The 23,287-nt window shown below is 42.0% G+C and overlaps 1 protein-coding gene across 1 annotated transcript in view; it reads right to left on the bottom strand.

Moving 5' to 3' along the window:
* The window catches only part of ANXA10 (annexin A10), a 66,131-nt gene that overhangs the window by 24,649 nt on the left and 18,195 nt on the right, over nt 1-23,287 (bottom strand). The window contains exons 2-3 of the mRNA XM_065879422.1: nt 13,894-13,975; nt 7,557-7,651 (exon numbers count right to left, since the gene is read on the bottom strand). Coding sequence (XP_065735494.1) covers nt 7,557-7,651; nt 13,894-13,975 — 177 coding nt within the window. The remainder of the gene's footprint in view (nt 1-7,556; nt 7,652-13,893; nt 13,976-23,287) is intronic.

The raw sequence follows: 23,287 nt of genomic DNA, 5'->3' as shown, positions 1-23,287 counted from the left end.
TCCTGGCTATTGTAAACAGTGCTGCAGTGAACATTGGGGTGCATGTATCTTTTCAAATTAAAGTTTTCATGTTTTCCAGATATATGCCCAGGAATGGGATTGCAGGATTATATGGTAACTCTATTTTTAGTTTTTTGAGGAACCTCCATACTGTTTTCCATACTGGCTGCAACAATTTACATTCCCTTTTCTCCACACTCTCTCCAACATTTGTTATTTGTAAATTTTTATTGATGGCTATTCTGACTGGTGTGCGGTGATACCTCATTGTGGTTTTTATTTGCATTTCTCTAATAATTAGTGATGTTGAACATCTTTTCATATACATAGCAGCCATTTGTATGTCTTCTTTTGAGAAATGTTTATTTAGGTATTCTGTCTATTTTCTGATTGGGTTGGTTTTTTTGGTTTTTTTTTTTTTGATATTGAGCTCTATGAGCTGTTTGTATATTTTGGAAATTAAACCCTTGTCTGTTGCATCATTTGCAAATATCTTCTCCCAGTCCATAGGTTGTCTTTTTGTTTTCTTTGTGATTTCCTTTGCTGCTCAAAAGCTTTTAAGTTTGATTAGGTCCCATTTGTTTATTTTTGCTTTTATTTCTTTGCCTTGGGAGATTGATCTAAGAAAATATTGCTAGGATTTATGTCAGAGAATATTGTGCCTATGTTCTCTTCTAGGAGTTTTATGGTACCATGTCTTATATATAAGCTTTACGCCATTTGGAGTTTATTTTTATGTATGGTGTGAGGGAGGGTTCTAACTTCATTGATTTACATGTGGCTGTCCAGCTTTCCCAGCACCACTTGTTAAAGAGACTGTCTTTTCTCCACTGTGTATTCTTGCCTCCTTTGTTGAAGATTAATTGACTGTATGTGTGTGGATTTATATTGGGGCTCTCTCTTCTGTTCCATTGATTCATATATCTGTTTATGTGCCAATATCACACTGTCTTGATTACTGTAGCTTTGTAGTATTGTCCAAAGTCTGGGAGGCTTATGCCTCCAGTTTTTTTCTTTTTTCTCAGGATTGCTTTGGCAATTCTGGGTCTTCCGTGGTTCCATATAAATTTTAAGATTATTTGTTCTAATTCTGTGGAAAATGTCGTGGGTAATTTGATAGGGATCACATTAAATGATAGGGGAGTATGGCCATTTTTTTTTTTTTTTTTTTTTTTTGCGGTAGTCGGGTCTCTCACTGCTGCAGCCTCTCCCGTTGCGGAGCACAGGCTCCAGACGCACAAGCTCAGCGGCCATGGCTCACAGGCCCAGCTGCTCCGCGGCATGTGGGATCCTCCCGGACCGGGGCACGAACCCACGTCCCCTGCATTGGCAGGCAGACCCCCAACCACTGCGCCACCAGGGAAGCCCGAGTATGGCCATTTTAACAATATAAATTCTTCCAAGATCATGGGTTATCTTTCCATTTCTTTGAATCATCTTCAGTTTTCTTTATCAACATTTTATAGTTCTCAACATACAGGTCTTTCACCTCCTTGGTTAGGTTTATGCCTAGGTGTCTTCTTTATTTTGAAGCAATTTTAAATGGGATTGATTTTTTAATTTTCTCTTTCTGATATTTCATTGTTAGTGTAAAGAAATACAGCAGATTTCTGTACATTAATTTTGTATCCTGCCACTTTGCTGAATAGTTTTTGTGCGGGGTCTTTACAGTTTTCTGTATATAGTATCATGTCATGTGCATATAATGACAATTTTACCTCTTCCCTTTGAATTTGGATACTTTTTATTTCTTTTTCTTGTCTGATTGCTGTGGCTAGGACTTCCAATATTATGTTGAATAGAAGTGGTGAGAGTGGGCAGCTTTGTCTTGCTTCAGAATTTAGTGGGAAGGGTTTCAGCTTTTCACCACTGATTATTATGTTGGTTGTGGGTTTGTCATAAATGGCTTTTATCATCTTGAGACATGTTCCCTCTATACCCATTTTGGTGAGATGAGAGTTTTTATCACAAATGGATGTTTAATTTTATCAAATGCTTTTTCTGTGTCTATTGAGACTTTGTCCTTTCTTTTCTTAACATAGTGCATCACATTGATAGATTTGTATGTGTAGAACCATTGTTGTGACCTTGGAATAAGTCCTACTTGTAATATGCTGTTGGATCCAGTTTGCTGATATTTTTGAGGAATTTTTCATCTATATTCATCAAAGATATTGGCCTGTAATTCTATTTTTTTGTAGTGACTTTGTCTGGTTTTGGTATCAGGGTGATGGTGGCTTCATAGAATGACTTTGGGAGTGTTCCCTCCTCTTCAGTCTTTTGGAAGAGTTTGAGAAGGATGGGTATAAGTTCTTTGTATGTTTGGTAGAATTCCCCAGAGAAGCCATCCAGTCCTGGACTTTTGTTTGCAGGGAGTTTTGTTTTGTTTGTTTGTTTTTAATTGCAGGTTCTATTTCACTTCTAGTATCAGTCTGTTCAAATTATCTGGTTTTTATTGGCTCAATTTTGGCAGGTTGTATATTTTTAGAAACTTGCCTATTTCTTCTAGATTGTCCAATGTGCTGGTATATAACTGTCAAAGTATTTTCTTACAATTTTTTTTTGGTATTTCTGCGGTATCAGTTGATGTTTTTCCTCTTTCATTTCTTTCTTTTTTTTTTTTTTTGGTGGTACGCAGGCCTCTCACTGTTGTGGCCTCTCCCGTTGCAGAGCACAGGCTCCAGACGCACAGGCTCGGTGGCCATGGCTCATGGGCCTAGTCGCTCCACGGCATGTGGGATCTTCCCAGACCGGGGCACGAACCCATGTTCCCTGCGTCAGCAGGCGGACTCTCAACAACTGCGCCACCAGGGAAGCCCTCTCCTCTTTCATTTCTTATTTTGTTTATTTGGGTTCTCTCTCTTTTCTTCTTGGTGAGCCTGACTAGAGGTTTGTTGATTTTTTTTTTATCCTTTCATAAAACCAGTTCTTGGTTTTACTGATTTTTTTCTATTGATTATCTCTATTTATTTCCTCTCTGATCTTTAATATTTCATTCCTTTTGCTAACTTTGGGTTTTGTTTTTTCTTCTTTTTCTAGTTCTTTTAGGTGGTAGGTTAAGTTGTTAATTTAAGATTTTTCTTGTTTCTTGAGGAAGGCCTATATCACTGTGAACTTCTCTCTTGTAACTGCCTTTGCTGCATCCCATAGGTTTTGTAAGGCTGTGTTTTCATTGCCATTTGTCTCGAGGTATTTTCTGATTTCCTCTTTGATTTCATCATTGACCCATTGGTTTTTCAGTAGTATGTTGTTTCGTCTCCATGTGATAATTTCCCCATTCTTTCTGTGGTTGATTTCTAGTTTTATGCCGTTGTGGTCAGAAAAGAGGCTTGAAATAATTTCTCTCCTCTTAAATTTCTTGAGGCTTGTTTTGTTCCTAGTATGTGATGTATACTAGAGAATGTGTATTCTGGCATTTTTTTGGATGTAGTGTCCTGTAGATGTCAATTAAGTTAAACTGTTCCATTGTGTCATTTAGGGTCTCTGTTGCTTTACTGATTTTCTGTCTGGAAGATCTGTCCATTGATGTCAGTGGAGTGTTAAAGTCTCCTACTATATTGTATTTTTGTCAGTTTCTCCCTTCATATCTGTTAGCATTTGTTTTATGTATTTAGGTTCTCCTATATTGGGTGCATATATGTTAATGAGTGGAATATCCTTTTGTATTGATTCTCTTATCGTTATATAGTGTCCTTCGTTGTCTTTCTTTATGGCCTTTGTTTTGAAGTGTATTTTGTCTGACGTGAGTATAGCTACCGCTGCTTTCTTGTCATTTCCATTTGCATGAAATATCTTTTCCGTCCCCTCACTTGTAATCTGTGTGACTTGTGCCCTAAAGTGAGTCCTTGTAGGCAGCATATTGTAGGTTCTTGTTTTTATCCAATCTGCTACTCTGTGTCTTTTTAACAGAGCATTTAGTCTATAGACATTTAAAGTAATTTTTGATAAGTATGTATTTATTGCCATTTCAAACCTTGTTTTCCAGTTGATTTTGTATTTCTCTTTTGTTCCTTTCTTCTTTTTGTTTTTTCTTTTGCGATTTGATGATTTTCTTTTGTATTATGCTTGAGCTCCTTTTTTGTGTGTGAATCTCTTGTATGTTTTTTATTTGTAATTACCCTGATTTTCAAGTACGTTAACCCTTAACCATCTAATTGCTTTAGACCGATAGTCATATAAGCTCAAACACATTCTAAAAGGTCTACATTTTCTTACTCGCCTTCCCACATTTTGTAATTTTGACATCCTATTTTTATCTTCATGTTTATTCTTTTGCTGTTAATTGTAGTTACAATCACTTGTACAAAAATTTTTGATTGTTTTTAATCTATGTATTGGCCAACTCAAGTGATTTTCAGTCCTTTTATATATTTGCCTTTCCTGTTATGTTTTTCCTTTTCTTATAGATTGTTGTTTCTTTTCTCTTTTGAGAAAACCTTGCAATATTTCTTTTAGGATAGATTGAACATTGCTATATTCTTGTAGCTTTTTCTTGTCTGAGAAATTCTTTATCTCTCTTTCTGTTCTAAATGATAATGATGCTGGGTAGAGTATCCAAGTTTGCAGATTTTTCCCTTTCAGGACTTCGAATATATATTGCCACTCCCTCTGGCCTGCAAAGTTTCTGCAGAGAAATCAGCTGATAGCCTTATGGGAGTTCCCTTTGTTTTTCTTTTGCTGCCTTTAGAATCCTCTCTTTGTCTTTCCCTTTTGCCATTTCAATTATGATATTCCTTGGTGTGAGTCTTTTTGCATTCATCTTGTTTGGGACCCTCTGTGCTTCCTGTTCCTGGATAGCTATTTCCTTCTTTAGGTTTGGGAAGTTTTTAGCCATAATTTCTTCAAATACATTTTCAATCCCCTTTCTTCTTTTTTCTCCTTCTGGGATCCCTATTTAGCATAGGTTGGTACACTTTATATTTTCCCATAGGTCTCGTATGTTGCTTTTTTTTTAATTTGTCTTTTTGTCTGCCATTCTGATTGGGTGATCTCCATTATTCTATCTTCCAGATCACTTATTTGTTCTTCTGCATTATTTAGTCCGCTATTTTTTTGCTCAGTTTTTGTCTCAGCAACTGAGCTGTCTAATTTTGACTGGCTCCCCTGTATAGTTTCTAGTTGCTCGTTACAGTGATCTGCGTTTCTATCGAAATTTTTCTTAATTCCTTTAGCATTTGTATTACCTCCTTTTTGAACTTGGGAGCTGTTAGACAGGAGTCAAGTATATAATAATAGGTATTTATGGAACATGCCTAGAATTGTACCTTACTCAGTAGCTAAGAAAATAATTCCCTCTAATCTTGATTATTCACATTAATAAAAATATAAGAATATCAATGATTAACATACAAGAAATCTATAAACTCTCCTGCAGAAAGGGAAAGCTAGCAGAAGACACACCTTGTCCAGGTGGAAGAAATCAATCTGAACGTGAGCCCTGGGGGAGGTCAAGGAGCCCTCACCAAGGTCAGGCAGGGTGACCCGGGGCAGCCAGAGCGGGGAATGAGGGAGAAGGGAAATGTAGGCAATTTGTGAATGTTCTTTTTAGCTATTGGATTCTAAAGTGATGTTTTTCTTTTTCTCCTTTGTTTTTAGAGGCAGAGTGGAATTCTATAAATGCAGTGCCTGTTCTGTGTCAGACCCAGGCAGGACTCTGGAGGGAAGGATGGCGGCCAGTAACCCGGTCCCTGATTTCCAGGAGGTGATGGTCGAGGGGTCAGGAGGTAAGTAAACCCGAACCCCTGGCGGGGAGGAGGACAGCATGACCACCTGACCTGGGCGCCTGCAGGAGAGGATGGGGCAGCAGCTGGAGAGATGTGGTGCAATGGTGTCAGGTGTCAGGGATGCGTGTCTAGGGTGGCCTGGCTGTGCAGGTCTGGGCCCTGGAGTACACGGAGGACCAGGCGGGCCGGGCAGCCCACTGTCAGTTCGCAGACCGCAGGGCCTGCCTTTAATGCGGTGGATGAAGCAGGAGGTGGTGAGCCGGCCTGAGGTGCGGAGCAGAGAGGGGCTGGGGGACTCGGTGAGCCTGTGGGCAGGTGGGTTGAATTCGGTGCCCAGATGGGTATTTGTGAGGGGAATTGAGATTAACGCTCAGGGATTAAAGCAAGAAAGTGGAGTTTTAGATTTGGACTCTTTCTGGCTTCAATTTGGGGAGTACGCAGGGGAAGGGCTGGGGGGCAGCAGCTCTGGGGGTGAGGGGCATTTCCACATCCATCTGGGTACCACATGGTGAGGGCCCAGATCAGGACAGTGTGAGCCAGGGACACGGGACAGGAAAAGTGACTCTGAGACCCGGTAACTGATGTCTGACGGGGCATTTCAGAGCAGAGAGGCCCCTATCCGCTCGTCTAAGGGTCCCTAAGTTCCCCGATGCCCAGGGACCTCAGCACAGGGGATCTGACCACTCTGAGACCTTGGGCGTGTGGTGAGTGCTTTACCCTGGAGGATCCGTTGTTTGATGAGTTGTAAGCACCTCATTTCTGAATTATTTTAATCTGTTTTAGGGTAATTTTGTAGAGAGTGATAAAGTAATGCTGTTCCCTAAGTTAACCTGATCTATGAAAAGCACAGATGTATGCAAAGTTTTGGGTTAACTATTTACTGCAAGATGACCTCTCTTATGGCGGTGTGCATATTAAAACAATATTGGATTACTAATGCTGCAACTTGTATAGCTTTTACGTTCTCTTTCGAAAGAGAACTAGCCCTGGGGTCATAGGAACATAAGAAAAGTAACAATTCTACCTGGAAAAAAGCAAAACTGGTTTCCCACTACGGCTTAATTCAGCCAATTTCATGAGTAGTGGTGGCTTTTTGGACTCGTCGTCCATTCTAAAGCAGAGGTATACCTTTGTTTTGCGTACTGTAGTTGTTGAGGCTGAGGTTTGGGGATTAAGTTTTTAAGGACTAACGTTACAGAGAAAGATTTATGATGGTGTTTCTTCGCTCATGCTCAGTTGACAAAGGAATTGCTATTCCAGGTCCTTTTGGCCTGGAGAGTTTTTGTTCTGAATCTGTAGTTGAAATGCATAACAAAAGAAAGCTTTAATGGCACTTGCTTTGAAATTGGGTGTGATGACTTTAAAGCCCTGTGGGTAGTTTTATTGCCTGAAACTAGTTTTAAGCGCAACTGCAGCCGTGGGAAGAGAAGCTGGTGGGGGAATTTGCTTGGGTTGAGAGGTGGGTGAGGACCTCTGGAGAAATGCAGGAAAAGATCTCATGTGGGGGCCTTGGATTATCAGCCCCTTGTGCACCTTCCCTAGAGCTTGACGCAGGGGTGTTTTTAGCCTGCCTGGACCAAGCGGGGGTGTCGGGCTATCAGAACTTTTACTTTAGGAAGCTGAACAATTTCTGAGAAAGGGCTGGTGGGATCACAGGCACGTTCGATGTGTCTCTTTCCGACATTCTGTGCAACACATTTGGGGCAGAAGAACTGGTTCTGATGTTTGGTGAAGTCGGAAGCCTTTGTAATCAGAGGCTGAAAAGGGTAACGGTACGCGTTCTGAGGCTTCTCAGGAATTTCCTTGGAAAGGGGTGGGGAGGGAGTGACTCACCCGGCCAAAGGTGCTCAGGTAGGCCTCCGCGATCACCAGCCTCTGTGCGTTGCAGCGCTGGGTCAGGATGTCGATCAGCAAGTCCTTGTCACAGCCTGGAAAAGGGGCGTATGTGGAGAGCCATGAGACTGCTACCCTGTAGGTAGGAAGAACTCAGTGTCCAGGGATCAAAGCCAGCATGCGAGCTTGTCCCCGTGATGCTTCCAGCAGGCAGGGAACAATTCCAACTCAAATGGAAGTCACAGGGCAGCCCCTGACATGGCGAGGTACCTCCTGTCTCTCCTCTTGATGCTACAACTACAGATTTTTCTTCAAAAGGATTCAATAAAAATACAGAGGAGTGAAGAATGTGGTCTTTCTTCCACCACCCCTCCTACCCCGCCAACAAAAGGCTTTCCTGGACGCCAAGCTGATTCCTGTTTGAATTGGCCACGTGTCTTTCTTACTGTACGGTTTGATATGACTTACAACAAATGTACATTAAGAGAAAAGTAACTGCTGTGGTGCTGATGTCAGCAGGTGAGAGGATCCCGGTCATTGTCTCCTTTGGAGAAAGAATCCCACAAAGAGACATTGTAAAGCAGGCACAGAGTTTATTGGAAGCACAGTATGTGCAAAGAGAAAAAAGAAGTGGTTTATTTAGAGCAGAAGCAAAGCACAGATACACACCCAGAGAAGAGTGCAGGAGTCCTGAATGAGGAGAGTGGATTTAAATCACTTATATGGGACAGTTCTTCCAGGTCTCTGTTCTCCTCTGGCCAATTATCTCCCTTCTTCTCCCACATCTGACCTGTCTCAGGGCCCTCCCGGTATGTGTGCACATCTTTTTGCCGAGATGGATTCCAGCGCTGAGGCTGACGGGAGGTCTGACAACACATATTATGGGGTAGTGCCCCCTCCCTTTTTGACCCCCTGAGGAGCCTCTCTGTGCATGTGCGCTTGGAGAGGTTTCCCTGACCTCAGGAGATGTGATAGTCATGGTCATCTCACCTCTTCAGCAGAGCTCAGCTCCTGCCATTAACTTTGTCCTTGGAGTGTCAGGGGAAAACAGAGCTCCAGTTGAGTCCACTTGACAAACCCTAGCTGCTCAGCCCAGGGGTGCATCTGGCTCATAGCTCAGTCCAGACCCCAACAGAAGGAAGAGTCCTGGGGAAGGGGCTGTGAGGGGGGGACCATGCCCCTGCCCAGGGGTGGGCGGCCCCTCCCCTTAACAGAGGCTCTGCTCCTGGGCTCTGAGGCCCCACTTCCTCCTGCACCAACCCATGAACCTGAAAAAACGCCTGAATGCACAGCTGCTTCAGGGAAATTTAGCTGCAACGTTAGTGGTGGTAGAGTAACCAAGGAGGTGTTAGCATCCCCTCAGCTTGACCAAAATTCAGACAAACTTCTCCTGATTAGAAGCCTTTAACCTCTTTCCTTCCTCCTTTCTTTCTTTTTCTTTCTTTCCTTCCTTCCTTCCTTCTTTCTTTTCTTTCTTCTTTCCTTCCTTCCTTCCTTCTTTCTTCTTTTCTGAGAGCATTTACTTCAGAAAACTTGCAGTTGTAAATTCTTTCTTTTCCCCTCAAGACATAAATCTTGTCCCAACCACGTGCCAGTTTCAATGCCCAGAAATGCCTTTCTCAAGGACTTGGGATGCATCCCTTTGAAATACAATCGCCAGGAAAGATAGAGCCACCGTCTCCCAGCCTCTGTGGCAGGCAGGACCCTGAGTACCAATGAGCAGCCTCAGAAGTCCTCATTGTGTTGACCAAGGCCCCCGCCCCTGTGACCTCTAGAACATCCCAGGGCTCAGACCTCGCCTGCCTTTTGTTTCAGAGGAGCTGAGTTCAGTCTCTCTCCTCTTTCATAAAAGGCTTCCTTGCCTGTTGAATTCTGGGTGGTATACTTTCCCTTTGACAAATGATGGAGGTGAGGAGAAGAATGAGTTGAAGTGCTAGGATGTCAAGCAGATCATCTTTTTGGAAGTTAAAGCCATCCTGGATGTGTTCGGATCATGGGAGAGTGATGAGCTGCGTGTGAAGACGTCCAGTGAGTGAGGGCGCGGGACTGGATATACACAGACGACCGTGCCTGGGAGAACCCAAAGGGGGAGCGAGGTATTTATGCAGGTGAGAGAAATGGTCCGGTAGCTGCAGAATGGAGGGAGGGAGGCAGAGGATCAGCTCCAGAGCCTGGGATTTCGGGTTTGGGAGCAAAGGCAGCCTGTAGAGAAAGGCACAGAGCATCAGGTGCCCGGGTCCCCAGGTTCAGCGCTGGAGCGAAGGGACATGAGGTGGTTCGGAAGGGATCTGCTGACTGCGTGATGGGTGGTCCAGATGAACATATTTTTAATAATAAATAGAAGGTTTTTCAATTGGATCCATTGTTGATTTTGCTATCGTCACACTTCTGTAATTTTTGTAGCCTTCTGGTTTTCGTTGTTGTTCTGTTGGGATTATCCACAACCTACCTCTCTGAATTACTCGCCATTTTTCAAAGTTCATAGCAACTCTGGCTCATTTATCCTTCTAGAGATATTTCAGAGTAATATCATATGGATCTCAAAAATATTATTAAAATTTCAGTTAAAATAACTGTAAACTAAAAATAAACTGTAAAAATAAACTGTAAAAATAACTGTAAACTGTAAATTTAGAGAAATTATATTTCTGTCACTAACGTGATGAATCTGTTGGATTAATTATGTGTTTTTCTTTTCTAAAAGACTTAGTAAAGATTTGTAGAGTTTTTACAAATAACAAGAAACTTGACTTCATTGAAATTATTCGTATTTGCATTTCTATTGATATTTCAAGCTGTATTATTTTTGCTTTGTTTCTTCACACATAATTGCTTAATGAAGTAAATGATGTCACATTTTATGTTGACTTTGTATCCAGAAAAATTATTGAACTCTCATAATTTTTAATAATGCTTTTGCTTGATTACCTTGGATTTTGAGATATATTAATAATGTCCTCTGCAATTTCAGAGGATTTTGATTTGTTTTTTAGAATCATCGTATCTATTTCTCTTTCTTGTCCTATTATATTAGGGGCAGGAATTTCTAGATAATTCCTATCCGACGGTTTAACAGAAAAATCTGACATGATGAACCATAGCAGTCTTATAGGTTTTTATGATGTACAGTTGATTCTTGTTATTAGTGAAAGCTTTCTACAAAGTCACCGTGAGCGTGAATTAGTAAATGCTGAACGACTGCTTCTAGGGGAAATATAGGAAAACTCAGCCGCTAGGAATAGAGGGAAACTCCCTCCACTTCTGTAAAGAAGGTCTACACACACCCTACAGCTCACATCATATTGGTGGTCAGTAAGGCCTGGGGCAGGTGAGGACATCTAGTCTAAATAGCACCCAGTGTTTCACAAAGATTCATTTTGTCCTGTATGCAGCTTTACCATGAGTTAGGCATATAGGTTAAAAATAGTTCCCCTTGCCCAGGATCTCATAGGCATGATCTGGAAATTATATATGTTAACTGAGACAAAATAAACACAGTTGTTCTAAGAGTGTGTGGGTAGGGAAGTAGCTTATCGCAGTTAAGACTTGGCAAGTGGACTGCACTGTTAGACGTTGTTACCTGAGAGGTACTGCTTCTCCTTGGTGAACTGTTATACAACTTAAGACAATTTTTGTTAAAACTACTCATTTCCATTTGCGTCAGAGAATATCTTTGCTTTCTGATTTTTCTATGTAAAACACAGTAGCCAAGTCAAAAACCAACAAGTGAGACTACATTAAACTCAAAAGCTTCTGCAGAGCAAGAGAAACAGTCAACAAAGTGAAAAGGCAACCTACAGAATGGGAGAAAATATTTGCAAATCATATACCTGATAAGGAGTTGATAGCTGCAATGTATCAGGAGCTCATACAACTCAATGGTAAAAAATAATAATAATAACCTGATTGAAAAACATGGGCAAAGGACCTGAATAGACATTTTCCCCAAGAAGGTGTACAAATGGCCAAGAAGTACACGAAAAGCTGCTCAACATCACTAATCATCAGGGAAATGCAAATCAAAACCACAGTGAGGTGCCACCTCACACCTGTCAGAACGGCCATCATCTGAAAGACAAGAGATAAAAAGTGTTGGCAGGGATGTGGAGAAAGGGGAACCCTCTTGCACTGTTGGTGGGCATGTAGATTGGTGCAACCACTATGGAAAACATTATGGAGGTTCCTCAAAAAATTAAAACTAGAGCTACCATATGATCCAGTAGTTCCACTCCTGGGTATTTATCCACGGGAAATGAAATTGCTATCTTGCAGAGTTATCTCCACCCCCATGCTCATTACAGCATTATTCACAATCGCTGAGACATGGAAACCACTTAGGTGTCCCATCGCCAAAGGAGTGAATAAAGAAAATATGATACACACACCATGGAATATTACTCAGCCACAAAAAGAAGGAAATCCCGCCATTTGTGACCACATGGATGAATCTTGAAGGCTTCCGCTAAGTGAAATAAGACAGAGAAATGCAGATACTGTATGATCTCACATACATGGAATCCACAATAGCTGAATTCATAGAAACAGCCAGGGGCTGGGGGATGGAGGAAAGGGGGAGATGACAGTCAAAGCGTACAGACTTAGTTATAAGAGGAGTAAGTTCTGGGGATCTAACATCCGTCATGGTGACTACAGTTAACAATACTGTATTGCATACTCGAAAGTGGCTAAGAGAATAGAGGGTACATGTTCTCACCATAACAATAATGACAAAAATGGTAATTCTGTGAGAAGAAGGATGTGTAAACTAACCTTATTGTGTTGACCATTTAGCAAAATATACGTCTTTGAAATCATCACATGCTACACTTTAAACTTACACAATGTTATAGGTCATCTGTATCTCTCATCTGTATTTGCTGTATTTCCAGCAAAGCTGGAAAAAACCCACAGTAGCCGAGGAAAACATTTGCAATTGTCGTTTTCGATTGCCCTCTGCCGGGGCATCAGGATGGATAGACTTTCACAGCATCTTGAGCTGTGTCCTTGCTCTGTCGCACTAGAGCAGAGGTGTGCCGTCAAACCCCAAACCTCCTGAAATTCTTCAGCTGAAACACTGATGAGCAAAAACCTACAAGGGTCAAAATGAATCCAAATTCTGACCCTAAAATTGCGATGACAGGAAAATTGAAACTGGCACAAAGAAAAATTTTCAGTGAATAGATTGCTCTGATTTATAGTTTTAAAGCAAAAATTATTCTCCTGAAGAAACAGTTAATCCATAACTGTTCGTTGCCCTGTCTCCAGATTTTTCTAGCGATGATTAATATTTTTAAAGGCATAAGCATTGCAGACTCTTAATGTTGCCTTTAGAGCACATTCAAAGTCCTTTATTGTTTTCCTCCAGGGTCCTGCTAGTGGACACACACACACACAGTATAGCTCGTGTGAAGATGACCTTGTCTTCAAAGCTGAGAGCTTGCTTTCTCATGAAAGGCTTTTTATGTTTCATGCAAACGTTTCCTTTCTGTTGTCAGAGTTCATCTCCGTGCTCACCAGAAGTCTCCTTAGGACAGGTTGGATGTTTAACAGCTCCATGTCATATCTTAAAGATTAAATCTTTTTTAAAAGAACTCAACAGTTTCCCACTTCTCTCTACATTTCTTTCCTAAACTCTAGTTCATTCACTGGACATGCACTTACAAGCACCTGACCCAGCCTCCCGCCCTGGGAGCTCAGAGGCCAGTCAGCAGGTGACGGGGGGTGGGGTGGGGGGAGGGGACAGGCCTGGTGGAGGTGGGGTCAGAGGCAGGACCTTGCAGAAGCAGGTGCTGGGCTTGGGACGACTGATGAGTTTGGAGGGCAAAGAAGGGTTCAAAGAGGAAGGCTCGATTGAAGGGATTCCTGACGGAAGAGAATTTGAATTCCAAGTAGGTGGGAGAAGAATATAGCCTTCCAGGCAGGGGGATTACTGGGCCAATTTGCTGGGATGTGGAAAAGCAGATCCCCTGGGGGAGCAGCAGGAAGTCTGATTTGGCTGGATGTGGAAGTCTCAAAGGAAACAGGCTAGAAAACAAACAAGGGCGAAAAAAGGATGTTTATCCCAGATTACTTCTTTGGTTTGGAATTTCATTTAGTTGTTAGGCATTTAAGCTTCTAAGGCAAAAACATGTCAAGGTCAGATCTGCAATTGCAAGAGGCAATTCTGTTGATCTTTTCTATTATTTTTCTTGTTCTACTTTTTTGACCAGCTTTTTGTTTGCATCTGTGTTTGCTTTCTGTTAGACATCAGCTGTTTACACCCATGTTACAGTCTTAAGACAAGGTAAAGCACAGGAAAAAAATGACCAAGAAAGGTGCTAGAAATCGCCAGGCTTACCAAATCCCTGGAGTGCTTCCCCCAGCATTTGGGCGTCCATCATGGGGTTGAAACTGGGAGCTGGGAAGATGGTTCCTTGCACCTGGTGGGGAGAGTCAGAGAGAAAGGGATTGCGGTAATGCACACCAAAGGTTTCAACATTTTTTTAGATAAATAAAAACAAAAGTACATTCTATGTGTTTGAATTACTCAAAGACATACACACGGGTCCATTAAACAAATGTGTTAATTGTATGTCAATTGCAGAGACTTAATTGTGTTCTTTATAGTCTATTGGCTTCTCCTGCACTGGCATTGTTCATCTAGGAAACGGAGAAACTAGAACTAATAGTAGAAGAGTGTAAGAATCAAATAAATACATGTCTTCTTAGTAAACAGTAAGCATTTTCTTAGGAATTGGAGACTATTTTATAGAAACTGAAAAGAGATGAATTGTGGGGATTCATCCCATTTAAATGAGTTATAAGTGGCAGTTAACCACCACAGCTTTTTTATTTTTAACAATTCAGGGGCCCTGAAATCATATTAGAGGAAATTGAAACATTTGAATTTGGATTAGGGATTCATGATGAAGACGGGGCAGAGATTTTTGGCAAAGCCTCTGCAGCTACAGAGGAAGACGTGAACTCCTGATAATTCTGTTTAAGTTCTCCCTCGTGCTAATAATAAAATGGCAGAAGACATAGGTGAGGCTTTGAGTCACTTATTTGAGACAGAGCCAGCAGGACTGGACCCTGTAGGATGACACTCAGACCACCAAAGTGTATTAAGAAGGGGAGCTCTCCCCTGTTTGTCGTGAGTTTGCCCAGAAACATTTGGAAAAATGTCTTCCTGTAGAAAACAGGTCTCCAGGCCTTCAGCGGGCAGGTTCACCGAGCTCTTTTGCAGAAGGTGAAGTTTTCCAGGGCCCATCGTCTAACAGCAGAAAATTAATTAATTGATGAGCAAAAGACCGGACCAAACTTCTAGTCCAAGAAATATGCATATACCGATGCCAAAATATTTATGAAAGGATTTTTGGGGGATTAAGAAAACTGTTCACTTGAGTTAAAACTAAGAATTCAATTCCATTTGTATTCCACTTGACTGATGTTAATAAACAGGAAGCTGCCTGTTTGAAGTAGACTGGAAACCATAGAGTAGTTGTAATATGGACATATTTTCGTACGTAGAAGTACAACCAAGTTAGTGAAACATTCTTCTTAAATCCTAGACGGACAGACATATGTAATTAAAATATGAACACAGTGTGCATCTTCTGATGCCCCTGCCTGAGTTTACGAACCAATGTCCAATTTGCTTCTAATATTTCAAGCTTCTTGGCAATGATCCAGAAACTAAGTTCTCTTGAGTCAACCCGTGATTCTAGAAGCTATTTATTAGGAGACATCATGAATTTTATCTCCCTTATTCACTAGCCAGTCCCATTGGCTGAGATTCTATTAGGAAAACAGACTATGATTCTTCTTATATTTACTAAATTAGGTTCAGAGATCAGATTCTAAAATAAATTTCCTGATTGAGTTCTCCTCACCTCAGTCATTTTGTTTTGAATCTTATAACCCTAGGGAAATTTAAGATTTAAACTTTTGAAAGAAGAGCCATGCCTTTAAATGTAAAATTTCTTTTCTGCTCTTTGTCACTGCCTTTTACTAAATCCTTTTTGTCTGTGTAGCTTTTTCTGTTTTTTTTTTTTTCATTGGAAATATTAAAGGTTTTTTGAGGCATGGGAAAGAGATACTTTAGTTCCCTGTTTCAGGAGTTAGAAGGCTTGTTTGGACAAGTCTGGAGGGGCAGTACCATTCAATACCTGGTGACCTTAGTCTTGCTGTGTGCTCTCAACCAAAGGACTGTTGTAAAGTATAAAAGAGAAAATGTATTTGAAAACAATGGGATATATTGTTCAATAAGTGTAAGTTACCTAGGCAATTTCAGCACTGAGTGTGGAAATGTCCATCACAAAACAGAACATTTCATTCCTGGCCGGGCTAGGGTCCCCCAGTTTTCTACTGGAGTATGTGCTACAAAATGAAACTATTTATCTTTTGCACAAAATAAACAAATAAAAGGTAGAAAAAAGAAAAAAAAGCTCTGAAAGTTATACTTAAAGTGAGAACTGTCTATAGTGATTTATCAGACACAATTTGTATGTGAAATAAGAGTCCACAGTTTTTTTCTTCACAGTTTTTTAAATCCTTATACAGAGTACTAGTACAATGTATTTTTACAGTGTAGTGCAAACATTATTATTCATTTATTTCTTTACTACAGTTCCAATATCCTTTGTCACTTAAAATTATCTCCTTATCAATTGGCCTTAAACGAATACACTAAAACTTTTTTTTTAAGAAAGCATCGTGAATGTTTAGTAATTCAGGAAATAGTTTTGTAGTACTTATCATTCATGCCCATTTATATAGCGTATTAAATCATTGTATTCATTTTATGTCAATTATCCTTCAGTTAAGCTCAAGTGAGCAGCATTATTCCGTGTAAGACACGTACTTAGTGTTCCTTTTACTTATTTTCTCATTGGGATGCTGACTTTGTCTTTTAATGGTCATATTTTTCCAGTTTCATTGGGGTATAATTGACATGGAACATTTAAGGTGCACAATGTGACCTGATCCACGTGTACACTGTGAAGTGATCCCCACGGTAAGGTGAGTTAACACATGCCTCACCTTGCACGTCCCTTTTTTCTGATGAGGACGTTTGAGACCTACGCTCCTAGCAGCTTTCCTATATACAAGACAGTGTTGAAAACTGGATGTGATGAATTGGGAGATTGGGATTGACATATATACACTAATATGTATAAAATGGATACCTAATGAGAACGTGCTGTATCAAAACATAAATTAAATTAAATTTAAAAAAAAAAAAAAAGAAAACTGGAGTCACCGTGCTGTACGTGACATCCCAGGACTTGTTCACCTCACAACCGGGAGTTTGTACCTCTGACCAACATCGTCCCTGACAATCACCATCCGTCAGGGGCCATTTTGACTGAACTGACCAGTTAAGCTATGGAAACAGTTCAGTTACCAGTTTTAACTTTGTCCCCTGAATTAAACAATTATTTGAAAAAATTAATTGATTGATTAATTGCTTTGGCCAATAAAACTTTTTTCAAGTGATTACAATATACCTGTAGGTATGTATTCCTCTATTTTCTTTGGACCGTTTTCCAATATTTGTGCTCGGCCACATTCTATGCATCCTTACACCCAACACCAGGCTCCCTGATGACGTCAGTCTACACTGAGAGCTTCTTAAACTTCCCTGCCACTCACTGACCTTTTATTTTTCATTAGTATCGTACATTTTTCTATTTGATACAGGTCTTCTTTTTTTGTTTTTCGCGGTACGTGGGCCTCTCACTGTTGTGGCCTCTCCCGCTGCGGAGCACAGGTTCCAGACAAGCAGGCCCAGCGGCCATGGCTCACGGGCCCAGCCGCTCCGCGGCATGTGGGATCCTCCCGGACCGGGACACGAACCCGTGTCCCCCGCATCGGCAGGTGGACCCCCAACCACTGCGCCACCAGGGAAGCCCCTCTTTTTTTTTTTTTTAATTATTGAAATACCATTGATTTACAATGTTGTGTTGATTTCTGCTGTACAGCAAAGTGACTCAGTTATACATATATATGCATTCTTTTTTATATCCTTTTCCATTATGATTCATCTCAGGATATTGAATAGAGTTCCCTGTGCTCTACAGTAGGACCTTGTTGTTTATCCATCCTGTATGTACTAGCTTGCGTCTGCTAATCCCAAACCCCGAGTCCATCCCTCCCCCACCTTGCCTCCCCCTCGGCAACCACATTGTGTCTGTTCTCTGTGTCTGTGAGTCGGGTTTTATTTCGCAGATAAGTTCATTTGTTGATGCAGTTCTTAAAGTTGGGGCTTTGCCTATGTCAAGTACAGTATTGTTTTATGATTTGCTGCCGTACAAGTAGTTGTTCTGTGGCTTCATTCCTTATCCTTCTAGTTGTATTTTATGTCCCTTGTCTGCAGAGGGTACCTCAAAACTATGCGTGATTTTCTACGCAGTGAGACATCTTTTTAAAATGTTCTCATTCACTGGTGATGTCACTGAAGTTAACTGATTGCTTTAAAAAGAATTCATTAATGAGATTTTTGGCCAAATTACCTGGCTTTATATATAATTACTATGATAAACTTTCTTTTTGTTTGTTTTTTTTACAAATACAGAATGTACATGAATTAAGCAGATTCTTGAAGTCATTATACTGATCATATTTATTGTTTGTATCGGGAAAACTGAAGAGAGACAAACAGATCAGACAAATGAGAATTGTCCTGGAGAAGAGGGTGTGGGGTGGGAGACGGGCCTGGTTCATGGGGCACGTCTGGCTTGACAGTGACTCGGGTGGGAAGCAAAGATAGAGGTGAGCTGTCACGTGATTACCAAGGGACATCGAGTGTTTTTTTAAGCAAGAGAGTGAAATAATCTGATTGGAGTTCCACTCTACAGCCACGTAAAGAAAGAAACCAAAAGAAGTGATAGAGGTTGTAGGCATGGCTAATTCAGAACCTCTAGCAGGTATAGTGCACACCTGAACTGAAGCAGACTGTGTTTTCTTGATGAATGCAGTTTTGCTTGTTGACGGAGTGTAATTTAACCTACTAATTTTTGAGGTGTATTTTAAGTTAACCCAGTCACGTTAGTCTAACCTTCTGAAAGAGTAAGAGACTGTCGTGTCAGGTATTTCTCAGCGTGTATACCTTTTAAAGCAAAGTCCTTTTTAATGTACGTGTTCCTAATTTGTTCACATCTTAGAGCAGAATGGAAATTTTGAAAAAGTGGACACTTTCCAACGTGACATGAAAATAATGTGTATATGGTAAAATTATTTTCTTACCTTGAAAATGATCAGATTTAGAAATAGTATCACTTGTCGCAGGGAAAGTAAGTTCCAGTGCCTGTCATTTCCATTTGAACTCTCACCACAAGGTGATCAAAATATAATCTTGGCTTCTAGTCATTTGCGAATTAAGGTTTTGACAGAGGCATGAAAAACACTCCCTTTTTGACAGAGGCATAAAAAACACTCCCGTTTTAAATGACAGAATAAACTGCGTCATGAACTCACTGTGCAGGAGATCATGAGTGATTTGAAGATTTAAACTTGGTTCCAGAATCTACCCCCTGAGCAAATAATGAACGGAGTTCTTTAACTGACAGAAGAATTTCACAGTTATTGTCTGGAACTGAATACAGACTGGAAAAGGCACTTATAGACAGCTCATGAAGTTGATAAAAACATGTTCATCATCTCATATCCGTAGGTACATGGAGAATGCGTATTTCACTCATTCATAGGGACCCAGGGGCCCGGCGTCCATAACCCATGTTGCTTCTTATTCAACACCTACATTGTAGTCCTTTCTCTCATCTGGCTTTTAAGTCACCCTCATCCCGACCACCTGAGAACCTAAAGAGTTTGGACTTTGAAATATCAGCTGGACTGACTGGGCACCTGCGAGCATGTGGGTTTCAGCGAATAATTCAGCTTTGTTTCGGTGTAACGGAGATTCTTAGATTTCTAGTGAACTGAGGGTTTTTGGAGCCCTGTGAGGAAATCCTACAGAAGTCCTGGGCCTCCGTTTCCATAGAGCACATACTCACCTTTGGGGCACTGGCCCCTGGATCTGCAAACGCCCTGAACCTCACTCTCCTTTGACTTCTGTCTGACAAGAGCTTCCTGAATGGTTTCAGTGGCTTCAGCATGACCAGCCCTAGGGGTTGAGTAACCAGTGTGTTAACCCACCCTCTCTCATCTTCCACGAGTCTGTCCTTCAGTCCAGTCCCGTCCGTCCTCTCCCCACAATACCTTCCACAGGGCCCCCTTGTCTTAACCTCTGCTACTGCCCCCTTTACCCCTTCCCTCGGCGCACCCAATGAGCTGTTCCCTCAGCCAGAATGGTCCTTCCCAAGATCAGACACGTCCTGTGTCCTTCTCTACCTAAGTCCTTCCTGCCCAGAGCAGTGCTTCTCTGTTTTCTGCTCTGGCCCACGGGGTGTTTGATTTCCACATGAAAGAAACATCCCCGGGAGCACCTAGGTTTACAAACACATCCCAGTGTGCTAGCCTTGAGGACACTGCAGTGTCGTCCACTCAACAGAGTATATGGTCATAGGTCGGGGTGAGGATATCATATATTGGGCAAAACGTGAGTGTATAGAATAGAAAAAGATGTTCGAGCTTTGGCTCGTTGGTCTTGATGGGAGTATTTTCAGTGTTTGCGGCAACTCGTTCCCATGACTGAGAACAGATGACCGTGGGGCTCAATCGGATACTTTAACAGTGTGGACAGTGCTCTTCAGGACTGGTCCCTGACCGTCTGCATGGGTTCGTGTCTTACTTTCTCGCCCTGAACCTCTTGGCTCCTATACACGACACACAACCCACACCCCAGCCCTCAGTGCCTCTGGCCTTGTCCTTCTGTTTGGATTCTTCTCCACCCGTGCCCATCTCCACACACACTCGCATCCTCCGACTCCACCGTGAACATCTGTTCAGGATTTAACTGATGGCTCCAGGGCCCTCTGTGCAGGGAGTCCTTCCTGACACCACCCCCACCACCTGCCGCCCCAGGAATTGTCTACCCTCTTCCTGGTGCCAGAGCTGCAGGACATCCTACTCGAGTGCCAGGAGCACGGCAGAAAATATCCATTCCTAGTTCTACCAGGTTTCCAAGAGTAGTAACTCTCATTAACTGGGCGTCCTTTGTTTTGTGGAAAACGGACCTGAATGGGAGTGGTTGTGCAAATTTAGAGATTGGACTGTTCTCGTGAATAAAGGAAGAATATTTGGATTTCCAGGAAACAGTTTGGGAAGAGGTATGGTATGACAAGTAACACGAATGGATAGTGAGGCAGAATTACTCTCATTCCAGCCAAACTCTGGACTCAACTCAAATTCCACCTGTTATGTGGGGTCTTCCCAGGTTTTATCGAGTATTACCTATGGTTTACTTTGCACCTCTGTTGACCACGGCCTTGCATTTTTTGCATTTGCCTTTTCCTCTAAATTTTCAATTTCTGAAGGGCAGGGACACTTCTTCTCTTGCTTTCCAAAGCATTTAGGGCAGCACCTTAGGTAGAAAGTGGGCTCTAAGAATGTTTATAAAATACTAAATAGAAAAATACGTGGACTCAGAGACATCTGCTGTCATCCAGCAGCTTAAAAATTCATTATTCACACAAGCAGGCTGTGCTCTGGGCATTTTCACCTGCATTTCCTGGGTAATCACCTCAGCGGTCTTGTGAAGCTGGTGATACTCAGCTCATTTCACAGATGAGGAGATTCTGAGGCTAAGTTGTCTGAAGCCATGCGGGTCGTGTGTCGTGAAGCTGACACTCAAATCCAGATCTAACACCCTGGCTGGAGCCTTTTCCCTTAGAGCTGAAACTGATGTAAAGTAACATGTACGATTGAGGCCCTTTATTCATCTTTGCAACTGAAAAATACCTCTATTTGCAAAGGATCTTGTGGGTAAAACCAAAACTCTAAAAGCATAAGTTCTTCTTCTTATACCACTTCTAAGAGAAAAAGAAAGGGGCGTGTGTGTGTGTGTGTGTGTGTGTGTGTGTGTGTGTGTGTGTGTGAAGGAGGGATTGAGGAAATTAGAGAAAGACAGCCAAAAATAGATTCCCATTAGCTGGGTCACCAAAGTGCATTTAAGAACAGAATGTCTAATATTTAACTTCAGTAGAACCCCAGTATAGATCCCCCCTGTTATCATGAACCCCCGTTGTTTTCTGTCTCTTTTGGTGAACGCTATGGACGAGAACGGCGCCAGGCAGAGTAGACACCCTGGCCCGGCACCTGGCAGGGCAGTTGGCACGTGCAGCTCCAGCCCCAGATCCAGGACACCCAGACCGTGTCCTCGAGCGGGCAGGAGGCCAGCTGTCCAGCTCGTGTGTCCCTGGCCAGTCCCTCTGAGTGTCTGAACTGCTGCCTGCACATCCCCACCCCTCCCTCGTGGTGGGGCTTTTGGGCACACAGAGTGGCAGCCCCCGGGGTTCTGCCAGCCTGCTGCCGGCCACGGGGAGTGCGGCTGGCATGGGACGTGGCAGGGGGCCAGGCACGGTGTTGGTGGGGATGGCTTTCTCTTGATGGTATTTTGCGGGAGGGAAGGAATTAGGGTTGTCCTGTGATGGGTCCCCAGCCACTGAGAAGGGACAGCATACATGAACAAAAAGAAATGGAAACATCGCTTACAGTGAGTGAGAGAACCATTGATCTTTATTCCCTGTGTTCCTCTGGCCTCAGATAAGAATCTTTAGGGAGGAAGAGTAACCGGGAGGAGAAGTTTTGTGAACTTAATTTGAGTCGTAAAGGACAGGATGACTGCAGCTTACACCTGGGTTACACTTGCAAAGTAAATATGTATCTATCATATAATCAAAATAAAGCTTAATGATCTGATGTCTGCCACAGCTACTGATATTAAGATAGGCTGAGTCATATTTTCAGGTTGATGCAGAAGCGTTTATGACTACGGACCAATTACTAAATTAGTTGCTGTAAAATCTTTACAGCTTAGTAGATGGATGTCAAGGAGTTTAAGAAAAGCATGGAGGAACCTGGATTCACCCACACAGCCTCTTATGATTACCATCCAAGAGCATCTTCACTCACGTGACTGTATGTTTTGAGGAAACAGTTGTGTAGGAAGATGAAATTGATGATAACTTTATCTTAATAACAGGTACTGTAAACTTTATCTTAGTAATATGTAGTAGAAGACTACGAAACTTAACCTCATTAGAGTAAAATCGATGGCATCAAATGACTGCTTACTCTCGAAGGCTCAAGACATTCGAATCCTAAACCCTGGAATCTGCGAATGTTACCTCACCTGCCAAAGGGGACTTTGCAGGTGTGATTAAGTGAAGGATTTTGAGATGGAGAGATTATCCTGGATTAACCTGGGAGGCTGTAAATATAATCCCACCTGCCCTTATGAGAGGTGGGCAGAGGGAGATTTGACTACAGGACAAGAAGGTGACAGGAAGCCGAAAGCAAGATGTCACAGTACTGGCTGTGAAGATAAAGGAAGGACACATGGTCCAGGGACGTGGGCGACTGCTGGCAGCTCGAAAAGCTGAAGAGGCCATCCTTCCCACAGCCTCCAGGGGGAGCCAGCCCTGCTGACAGCCCCACTTCCGCCTGGTAAAACTGTTTTCAGATTCCTGACCTCCAGAACTCTAAGAGAGTACATTTGTTTTAAGCCACTACCTTGTGGTAATTTGTTATAGCAGCAACAGAAAATTAACAGTCACCATGGAATCCTTGTTTCCACGTGTCCTCCCATCCTAAACGGTTACGTCACAAACTTGGTCATTCCCAGTCAGGCC

This window comes from Phocoena phocoena, chromosome 6 (genome assembly GCF_963924675.1).
Source record: "Phocoena phocoena chromosome 6, mPhoPho1.1, whole genome shotgun sequence".
NCBI classification, from domain to species: Eukaryota; Metazoa; Chordata; class Mammalia; order Artiodactyla; family Phocoenidae; genus Phocoena; species Phocoena phocoena.
This window is presented reverse-complemented; position numbering and strand designations above follow the sequence as displayed.